The following is an 11,636-nucleotide window of genomic DNA, read 5'->3' as shown; positions in this document are numbered from 1 at the left end:
CTTTTATATATTATTATTTTTCGAGAATTTTAGAGATACTTGGTAATAATTATATTGGCCTATAATTACTGATTACTGAGGAATCGTCCTTTTTATAAATAGGAATCACTTTAGCGATTTTAAGCAAATGCGGGCATACACCCGTTGAAATTGATAAATTAAATATATATGTCAGGGGGTTTACGATATTACAGATAATTTGTTTCAATAAGTGAACACTTACTATCATGGCCACTAGATTTTGTAGAATTAAGGTGTTGAACTACATTAATAATTTCATAATCACCGGTTGGAGTAAGAAGTAAGGAATTTTCACGCGAGAAGTTCAAGGACTTATTGTAGTCCATGTCACCTGAATCAATATTAGCTGCTAAATTAGGGCCTACATCTATATAATACTCATTAAAAGCTTTTGAAATTTCAATTGGATCTGTTATTTGTTGTTCATTTATTAAGAAGCATTTATTATTTTTTTGTACTTTTTTTTGCATAAGAGTTCCTTTACAGTTTTCCATAACAAATTATTGTTAGATGCTGCTTGTAAGTGTCGGCTTACTTTTATTATGGCACAGACAATAATTTACAGGTTTACTATATAAACTTCTTAAATGGTAGTTATGTTCTTTGCCAGCGTAAAAGACAACAGCACCGTCGCAATTCCTGCCAGCTCTCTTCTCTAAACCGTTTGTTCATGAACGTATACACGAATGGGTTTATGGCGTTGCTGATGAAGACCGTAAACTTCAGGAGATAGATCACGACGTAAAGGGCGGGCTTGCTCTTTGCGACGTGGACCAGGTCCTGGTTAGAGGTGGCGAAGGAGACAATAGAAGGGCACCATGACACCACCAAAATGATTGTTACAACCAACATCATGTTAGTGGCTTGTCGTTCCGAACGAGAAATACTACCAACGCGGATGCCTTCCAACCCGTTTCCTTTATGTCTTTTGTCCAATTTGAACGAGGGAACTGCGTTATTCGCCTCCGGAGATTTAACAAGTTGCCTAGCTATACTATCAGATAGTTGATTTCTATCATTTATATTTCCCTCGTTGTAGATGAGGTTCTGTTTCATTTTAGGCATTGTAGTAGGCAGTTGAGAAGATTCCCTTTGTTCGATAAAACTTGCCTCTAGTATTACTCTTTTATCCTGACATTTGCCGTGGACTGTACTTGAAACAGTAGCGACTTTTCCAGCACAACTCGGCTTCTCTCGCTGATCCAATACTGTGCGTTCTGTTTCACCAACTCCTACATCCTGCGACTTCATCCTGCTTTGAGGAACCGATAAACACTGTTTAGTTCTAGTCGAATCACCCTGCACCAAGTTGCTCCCGAGCCCCGCTTGGACACGACGGTGCTTCCTCAGTTTCCAGTAGACCATCAAATAGAGAAGAATGACAGCGACGATACACAAGGCCGCTAGTCCAATCATACCCTTTTTGAAACTTATTCCCCAGCTGTCGGGAGCCATGTAACAACGATGCACAAGATCACCGTAGCTAGCTTGAACAGCTCTGACGTTGATCCCTATGGTAGTTGCGAACATCGTCGATATTGCAAGACACACACCAGCAACCAAACACGTTGACCTTGTGGTCAATCTCTTCCGATGTGGATAGCACACGGTGGAGTACCGATCGGCAGCTATGGCTGTCATCACCAACAGCGACTGCATTACCGAGACGATACAAATGGAATAAACGCCTCGACACGATTTGAGCGAGAAGATCTCGTCGGTGATCGAAAGCCCGATCACGGCAATGAAAGCGAAGACGCAGAGGAAAAGATCAAAGCAGGCCAGGATGATGATGAAAGTCTGAGTGCTGGTTCTTCGACGCCGCTTCGTCATTATGCGAATCGTCAGAAGATTCCCTGGTACACCCAAGAGAAATAATAGATTAAAAAACACAAGCATGCTGATTGTTGTTGCATCCATGATTCGTCGTCGTTTGATTCTACTGTATGTCTACTTCTTTGTCGCTGCTCAGTATATGACTACACTGGTCATTCGTGATACGCTGCTTTTACGAACACTACTTGACACATCTGGCAGTCCAACTAGATTGGATGGAGGAAGGAGATAAAGACTCGCGCTGAAAGAAGAAGGTCAATCATTAGTTATTCTATAACGAATCGTTGTTCGAGAGTAGACTGAATGAGATTCTATCATTAAGCTCAGGTACGCGACCTTGTTTTCCCAAGTTAATGAAATATACAGAAAAAACAACAACTACATGCCTGTTGGTGACATCTCTGGCAGTCCGACTTGATTGGAAGGAGATAAAGAGTCGGTGCTGCAATAAAAAATCAATCATTAGTTTTTCTATAAGGAATTATTGTTGGGGCGGAGGCTTAACGTATAAATGTATCATGTATGTATTCATCTTTTGCACAAGCTGCGCCTTGAGCATTTGAATGTCAAGTGGATTTGGCGCCTTATAAATCATATGTATTATTATTATTATTATTCTATAATTCAGATCAGGCACGCGACCACTTTTACCCAAGTTAATGAAATATACAGAAAAAAAAACCTTCAGGCATGTTGGTGTTTTGCGAAGCTTTAACGTTAATATTGCAAGTGAACTAGATGTACTATAATGCCAGAGAAAATCCCTTGCTTTCCTTTGCAAGATTAAATATGGAAACCTCTACTACATAATGCTTAGCGCAAATAAATTTTCTGTAAATATAAATTATTAAAATAAAATAATGATAATATGAAAAAGCAAAGGACGATGATGCAGAAGAAAAAAGAAAAGCGGAAATTGATCTCCAAACTGCCACCATGATGGATTGGAATTGTATTATTGAATCCTAAGACATTGTGGTCGCATATATAGTGAGACAAATAAACAAACTTGAGAGGGGGGGGGGGGGGTGGCTGAACCAGTAACGAACTAGTAAGATATAACATTATTTATTCCTGAGCTCCAGAATTGCAGTTAAACACGCGGACAAAATAGTCCTTTCGATGTTAAAAGGGGGAGGGGGGCGCACATACATGATCGACGTCCTTGGGAGGGGTCTAAAAAATTTCTACCGATCTTGGAAATTTTGGGGGGCACGTCCCACCCCCCCCCCTCCCCCCTTGGCTACGGGTCTGCTGTTTGTCCTGTCAAGTGCTTCACAACACCTCTGAATGACTAAATGATTTCAACAAAAGGTGATACAACGGAATAATAATAATAATAATATGGATATATTTTATATAGCGCCGGTATCCGCCAGGCTCTGACGCTCATGGCACTGTACATAATTATTACAATGAACTTATACCAACAGGAAAAAAAAAGCAAACAAAATAAATAAAAAAATAACAAACAAAGTTACGTCAAGGATGTATCTATACTATTCTACATTAAAAGCTTGAGGCCCTTTATCTGAAATGATTCCTACAACATGGGCAGAGTGAGAGATCCATAGACGGACAGCAGTTGGAACGGAGCTCTGTCTATTGCTAGGGTGCATGTTTTGATGCCTATTCAGGAATACACACAATATGTGTCATCAAAATCAAGGATTTTGGAACGTAAAATGTCACGATATCCTCAAATGGATATAAAATCCCCTGCTGAATAAATACATAATTGTAAATATTGTATCAAGGATAATCTTTTCGATGTGTTTGGTGATTTTTGGATCGCGAAGATTATTCTTAAAGAACGACGAGGGTATCATTTTCCAGGATTCAGTGATGTTATAGAAAGAATGCATACGATCTTAAATGTTGGTGCAGTATTTTTTTGTTAATGGTATATTTATTTAAAATCTGTCTCACCGCTGTCAGGTTGAAATGTACATGTTTTGTGTACGGGGGAAAACAAAATGCACACAGGAAGACATGAAGGGCATACCAATGTAATATAAGTTAATAAAAGGGAATCAAAATGGTGAAACTGATCTATAATATTAATATCGTAGGGTAGTAAGTTTCCTCGCCAATTGTCTCAAAGAAAAGAAAGGGAAAAAAGAGCAAAGACTCAGGTCACTGAGAAGAGAAGGAAAATGATATTATTGGATGATGTATTAGTGATGGTTATTTTACCTGACTGCTCAGAAAGCATAAGTGCTTATTGGTAAGCAACCAAAAGACCAACGGCTTTAGGTCCTCTCCAAGGGACCTGATAATGAGGATTAATGCCTTACCAAAGGTCACTAGCGCATCGCCTTGGTTTCGAACCCGGGTCATCGGATTACGAAACCACTGCTCTACCAACTGAGCTATCGCGCCTCCGAATATTTAGGTCATCGAACTTTTAAAAAAAGCTAAGGAAAAGAAGAGGAAAGACTGATGAAGAAACAGGAGAGACTGAATGTAAAGGAATTAGTAAGGAGGTAAACTAAGTAATAAATACGATAAAACCCGTAAAGCCTGTTCATGACTGCTACATGACTTTTTTAGAAGGTTCATATAATTCTGAAGGTTAGTTCCTCCGCAGGTTCGGCAAACAAGAAGACAGTTATGAATGTTTGCAAAGTGAGGGCACTGAATTTGCAATTTGGTCAATTGATTATGAGTAGTCATTGAGAACTTACTCTTTCGTTTGTCATGTGTAAAAAAATACAACAGATCTCTGTTTTTTTCTTCTTCTAAGTGCCCTTTATCGTGGTGAACTACTCTTTAACAAAATGGAGGGCATACTATCATAGATTCTCTAAAAAGGACCTACCGAAATCATACTCATACATATTGAAAAATTTACATTTTAGTTACAATTTGTGTGTGTGTGAAACAAATGGGAAAGTTGTCTGGCACTTCGTCACAATGACATTACCGATTCAGCCAATTTGGAGTACCCAAACGTATAGTGCTTTCAAACTCCATACTAACTTTCTTGTTTTTGTCCGATTTCATGAAAACTTTGATCAGTCTGCTTTCCTGCTCGTCTATTAAAGGTAATACAAAGTTTTGGGAAATTTTGAAAATTAGCTGGATAGTGATTCTTTACAATTTTGATATATTTGGATGTTCATGTGGATGTATTATAAGCACTAGGAAATTAAGCCCCTAAAACACATCTGCTTTTGAGAAAAATTGAATATAAAAATTTACCGGTGCTCCCGGTAAATTCTGATAAATTTAAAATAGCGCTTACGGCCGTAAAATGGTAGCTGCGACCATGAAAATCTCAGAATATGTAGTTGGGATATATAATTTCCAAACGGGAATAGCCAATCGGTCGGTTTTAGTCAAGAAACATTATTTCATGGCTTAATTAATATTTTGATTCTGAGAGGGAGCTATATAACATAAAGAGCTTATTATTTACAATTTCATAACTTTAGAGACTCGATTTCAACCGCGACAACGATCACTGCATATTGTAGGATCGCACATGCTTCCTATAATGTTCATTTGAGCCAAATTCATGGCCATACCAAAACTTTGTATTACCTTTAAGGTTGGATAGAGTTTCATAATCCTTTACGTTGTCATTTTGTTGCTTGTACATTATACCCCTCGTTCCAATTTCCGGCATTTAACTGTAAATGTAGTTTCGTAGTATGGGTGATTTAGAATTCAACTTATGAAAGTAAGATGTCAAAAGATCACAACGGGACATTTCTCCAGAGGCATTGCTAGAAGGTGCGGGAGATGCAGGGTGGGGGGGGGGGGGGGGAGGGACAAATGTTCTTATTTGTTTCTACAAATTGTCCATCAATTTACGTCAAGAACGAAATGATATTTTCCAATTATGCCTACAAGAATATGAAAGTTTTTTTTTTCCGGTAATAAAATTTACTGACACATGTTAGAAATCTCTTCTTTTTTGAGGGGGGGGGGGGGGGGGTTCATCCCCCCACATCCCCCCTCATCTAGCGCCGCCTCTGAATGTGGGAATATCTAATAACGTCTTTATACAAGACTATATATTTGCAACGTTGAAACGACGACACGAAGTGAAAGTAAAACATAACCAAATCGTACTACCCTTTTGTGTCCATTCTCCTTTTGTCGTCTGAATAATACTACATGGTGGCAGCGGGATAAGTGAAGAACCATGGAAAGTTCTCGTCTACCATTGCCAGAAAGCTTTGATAAAGTTGCAGGCTTAAATCAAGCAGAACAATGGCCAAAATGGTCACGGCGGTTCGAGAGATATCGCGTCGCATCGGGCCTCGCATCCAAGCCAGACAGTGAGCAGGTTAGTACGCTACTCTATGCTATGGGTGAATGTGCCGATGATATTATCGTGTCTCTCAATGTGAAAGAGGAGACAGCAAAGTATGATGACGTGATCGCAACATTGAAGAAGTATTTCAATGTACGGAAAAACATTATTGTTGAAAGGGCAAAATTCAACAAACGAACACAACGCCCGGGAGAAAGTGTGGACACATTTATCAATGATTTGTACAGGCTAGCAGAGGACTGTGACTACGATAGACTTAAGGAGGGCTTGATAAGAGACAGAATTGTAGTTGGGGTGCTTGATGACTCCATATCTGATCAACTACAGTCTAGAGAAGACCTAACTCTCTCAAAAGCAGTTCAATTGAGTAGACAGTCAGAAGCCCGGAAACAAAACAAGTCTGTTGTGAGGGGAGGTGCAGAGAGTGAGAGCCCTAACTCGGCCGTAAACTACGTAAGGCCTAAGAGCAAGGGAACGTACTCGAAGAAAACATCTCAAACTCCGCACAGTAACTGTAAGTGGTGTGGAAGGCAGAATCATGCACGTGCCAGCTGTCCCGCAAAAGATGCAAAGTGCCATCAATGTGGAAAGATGGGCCACTTCCAGTCTGTGTGTCAAGCCAAACAACCAGAACAGGGAAAACAAGAGGCAGCAAAGCTAAAATGGAAAGCTCGAGTCAGCGAAGTAGATGATTTCGATGACATTGATGTCCCCTTCCTTGGTGAAGTCAGCGAGAACGATCAGACGTACTGGAGTTCATCGATCCTCGTAGATGGGAATGAAACACACTTCAAGTTAGACACAGGAGCAGCCGTTACTGTGTTGTCTGATTCCACTCCATGGCTGAATAAACACATCATGAGACCAACAACCAAGAGGTTACGTGGTCCAGGAAGTACAGTCCTGACTGTAATAGGACAAATGACATCAACTCTCAGGCATAGAGATAAACAGATCAAGGAGACTCTCTATGTGGTCAAAGATCAGGAGTCTTCATTGCTGAGTAGGAAAGCGTGTAGAACCTTGAATCTAGTCCGCAGAGTGGAGGAAGTCGATTCTTGTGATGATGAAACTGCAAACTTCAAGGCTGAGTTCCCTCAACTTTTCACTGGTTTGGGGAAACTGAAGACAGCATACCACATCACGTTAACTTCAGATGCCAAGCCGATGTGCCTGTATACAGCCAGGAAAGTTCCTCATCCGCTTCTACCGAAGGTGAAGAAAGAACTAGAGTCCATGTTGGAGCAAAATGTGATCTCAAAAGTGACTGAGCCGACAAAGTGGTGTTCGGGGATGGTTCCAGTGTTGAAGCCCAGTGGTTCGGTGAGAATTTGTGTAGACCTTACATCTCTCAACAAGGCAGTTGAACGAGAGATTCATCCGATGTCTTCAGTCGATGAAAGTCTAGCAAAACTGGGAAAGAGCACAATCTTCACAAAACTGGACGCCAACAGCGGGTTTTGGCAAATTCCATTGGAGGATGAGTCAAAGCTACTGACAACCTTTGTCACTCCATTTGGGAGATTTTGCTTCAACCGATTGCCGTTCGGGATAACGTCAGCGCCAGAAGTCTTCCAGAGAGCGATGTCCACTATCCTCGAAGGACTTGACGGCGTGATTTGTCACATGGATGATGTGCTAGTCCATGGTGCAACACAAACAGAACATGACATCAGAGTACGAGCTGTCCTACAACGTCTGCAGGAAGCAGGTATCACACTAAATCAGGGAAAGTGTGAATTCTCCAAACAGAGTGTGAAGTTCTTAGGGCACTTCATCGACGACACTGGTGTCAAGGTCGATCCGAGCAAAACAAGAGCTATTCGAGATTTTCCAGTTCCTCGAAGCGTGAAAGAGCTACAGAGGTTCATGGGAATGGTGAACCAGGTGGGAAAATTTCTCCCAGGATTAGCTGAGATCAACGAGCCCCTTCGTCAACTCTTGAAGAAAGACAATGTGTGGTGTTGGGGAGAAGCGCAGCAGAGATCTTTCACACAGATCAAAGAGATGATGGTCTCGACAGCAGTCTTAGCTCATTATGATCCAGAACTGCCAACAGTCATTGCAGCAGATGCATCCGGGACTGGAATGGGTGCAATCCTGTATCAAGTGCAGACTGATGGAAATCGTAGACCAGTGTGCTATGCATCTCGATCGCTTACCGAGACTGAGCAGAGGTATGCAGTGATTGAAAAAGAGGCACTGGCAGCTACTTGGGCGTGCGAGAGGTTCTCCGAGTATGTACTTGGTCTTCATTTCGAGGTGGAAACTGACCACAAGCCATTGGTCACACTTCTAAACTCGAAAGAACTTGTGAAAATGCCTCCACGACTCCAACGCTTCAGAATGAGAATGATGAGATTTGATGCAGAGACATTGTATGTTCCAGGAAAACAGCAGACATCCGCTGACGCCTTGTCACGAGCGCCAGTAGAGAGGCCAGGAATGGATGATGTCAACTTCGTAGATGAGGTTGAATCATATGCATCAACATCAGCCATCAACCTCCCAGTGACAATGCAGAGATTTGAGGAAATCAGAAATGCACAAAAAGCAGATGAAGTATGTGCAAAAATCAGAGACTACTGCGTTCAAGGATGGCCAGACTACATGCCACATAACCCGATCCTCAAACACTACTATGAGCAGAGAGGACACCTGAGTGTGGTAGAGGACTTGCTTATCTACGACGAGAGAATAGTCATTCCGAGAGCTCTGCGACTTGATATCCTTGAGAGGCTACATCAAGGACATCTGGGAATTACCAAATGCAGAGCCAGAGCCAGAGATTCAGTGTGGTGGCCAGGTCTATCAAAATCATTGGAGGAAATGATTTCAAGCTGCTTGACCTGTGCTATCCATCGCCAAGAGGTCCGCGAGCCTTTGATGAGCTCATCCTTTCCTTCAAGGCCATGGGAGCGTCTTGGAATGGACCTGTTCGAACTCAAAGGGAAATCGTTCCTGATAGTAGTTGACTACTACTCGAGGTGGATTGAGGTCAAACAACTCCAAGGTCAGTCAACAATGGCAGTGATTTCTTCGCTGAAGGAGATCTTTGCAGTCCATGGGATTCCAGACCTTGTGGTTTCAGACAATGGTCCACAGTTCGCCAACGAGAACTTCAGAAAGCTTGCTGAAGAGTATGGATTCGTCCATACAACCAGCTCTCCAAGATACCCACAAGCTAATGGTGAGGCTGAAAGAGGAGTTCGCACTGTGAAAGCGTTGCTGAAGAAGAACGACGACATCCAGTTAGCCCTTCTCAGCTATCGAGCGTCACCACTCCAAAACGGGTTAGCTCCTTGTGAACTTCTCATGGGGAGGAGATTGCAGACTCAGGTTCCTACTTTGCCGCACATGCTGCTGCCACGGGTACAACAGCCGGACCTGACGACTGTGAGAGAGAAAGAGGAGAAGTACAGGTCAGATCAAATGATGACCTACAACAGACGTCATGACTCACGTGAGCTTCCAGAGCTACAACCAGGAGATTCCGTGTGGATCCGTGATCAGTCTCGCTACGGGAAAGTCACCCAGAAAGCGCAACAACCACGGTCCTACCATGTCCAGACAGAACATGGGACAGTACGTCGTAATCGCCGTGCACTGATTGCTGTCCAAGGTCAACCCACCAAGACCAGAGTGCCGGAGTCATCCATGAGCAACGATCCAGAGAGACCTGACGATTCTGATGAAAGCGACTCAACCGGTTCCCAACGTAACCAGCAGATCAACCGGAAGCAGCCTGAGGGAGCCTCTACACCAACAGCTGCGACAGAGACGCGAACGCGATCTGGACGACTCGTGAAACCACCAAAGCGACTGTCCATGTAATGGGTTAAACTTAAATACCAAAATTGGGATTAATTTTGCAGGAACTGAAACTGAACAAGACTTTAAAGGTTTGGACAGTGTTTATTTGGGTTTAATAGTAAACTGGAATGGACTCGGGACTCGAAGAACACAATTAAGGAGAATATCCGTGAACTCTTAAACAGGATTATATTTCGGATTTTTATTGGATTTGAAACTATTTGGAAATCAATAAGAACTCTTGAACTGTTGATAATAAGCTTGGGGGGAGATGTGGGAATATCTAATAACGTCTTTATACAAGACTATATATTTGCAACGTTGAAACGACGACACGAAGTGAAAGTAAAACATAACCAAATCGTACTACCCTTTTGTGTCCATTCTCCTTTTGTCGTCTGAATAATACTACACTGAATTCAATACAATTATTGGAATCAATCCTCCACGTATTAATGACTTCCTGTTACTTTATGCTATCCCTTATTTCGATACTAGCATTATAACGAATGACAATATGCAGTGTCAGTGGGGAAGCTATGGGAGACGGGGAGTGTGTCCCTCATTGAATAGCGTACATACGAGAGAGAGGGAGGGAGAGAGAGAGAGAGGAAGACAGAGAGAGAGAGAATGAGAGAGAGAAAGTGAGAGAGGGGGAGAGAGACAGAGAGTGAGAGAGAGAGAGAGAGAGAGAGCAGGGAGGGGGAGACAGAGAGAGTGATAGAGAGAGAAAGAGTGAAAGAGAGAGAGAGAGAGAGAGAGAGAAAGAGAGGGAGAGAGAGAGAGAGTGAGAGAAGGGCGAGGAAGATATATATACGAGCCTACGAGGGGAACGATCAAAATGAAAAGGGGAACGACAACATGACAAGGAAACGTAAAAATAACCCCGTCCTCTCAAACTAAGGCTGTGTCCACTCGCACATAAAATATGTCGTGACGCCCTCCCCTCTCCAATGCTGCCAGTTTCCTGGATCCACCCTACGTGCCTACAGTATAAACACTTACGAAGTTTAATTAATTCAAATTGATTTATTCCAATTTTAAGTACCACGATTGAAAAGAAATAGCTCTCGGTTTATAGCTATTAATAATTGTTTTAAACACGTCCATTTATTTCCTGATCTCAGTTTAAACATGGCGTACATAATATTGCTGCTTGCACTGTCCGATTTTGTAGGCGCTTTGAATCAATCCGAAATAGGCGAGAACACGGAAACAAATTGCAATAGCATTGGAAGTGCAAATTGGGCATCGGCAGGTATTAATGTTCACGTTTACTTTATGATTTTGTTTGTGTGTGTGTGTAGTTCGTTGAACTCTTGAAGTGAGATTTTAGTTCAGTGTCCGGCAAAATGTCATGCTGGATATAATGTTAAAGATTACTTGTATACAAAGACGTCATTTGGATTAATGGCAACAGGTAGATTCGTGGTTAGTACCCCCAAAATAGGAGAAATTGAACATAAAATCAGATTGTACAAGAAATGTTATGTTATCTTATGTTATGTTATGAAAATTGTGAAATATTGACGGCTCAAGACAGACAATTATTAGTAGAGTGATTTTTACATGAAGGTGTTCTCCATGTACAGGTTCCTCCAACGCATTTTTCAATGTATCTCTACATTCAAGGAAAACTGAAAATGTGGTCTTTATAGGCAGGGGGTCTTTCGATCCAGGT

General features: G+C 41.8%; 2 protein-coding genes across 2 annotated transcripts; one reads left to right on the top strand and one right to left on the bottom strand.

The window, feature by feature from the left end:
* Positions 1 to 331: 331 nt before the first annotated feature.
* On the bottom strand, positions 332 to 1,854 carry LOC105437029. The gene has a single exon (XM_011663204.2). The coding sequence runs from the start codon at positions 1,852 to 1,854 to the stop codon at positions 616 to 618; it is 1,239 nt and encodes a 412-aa protein (XP_011661506.2). The 3' UTR covers positions 332 to 615.
* A 4,156-nt stretch (positions 1,855 to 6,010) lies between these two features.
* On the top strand, positions 6,011 to 9,976 carry LOC115926201 (uncharacterized protein K02A2.6-like). The gene has a single exon (XM_030990835.1). The coding sequence runs from the start codon at positions 6,011 to 6,013 to the stop codon at positions 9,974 to 9,976; it is 3,966 nt and encodes a 1,321-aa protein (XP_030846695.1).
* Positions 9,977 to 11,636: the final 1,660 nt, after the last annotated feature.

Source organism: Strongylocentrotus purpuratus, unplaced genomic scaffold (genome assembly GCF_000002235.5).
Source record: "Strongylocentrotus purpuratus isolate Spur 01 unplaced genomic scaffold, Spur_5.0 spur5_scaffold_19, whole genome shotgun sequence".
Classification (NCBI taxonomy): Eukaryota; Metazoa; Echinodermata; class Echinoidea; order Camarodonta; family Strongylocentrotidae; genus Strongylocentrotus; species Strongylocentrotus purpuratus.
Note: the sequence above shows the minus strand (reverse complement) of the source record. Positions and strands in the feature narration are given on the sequence as shown.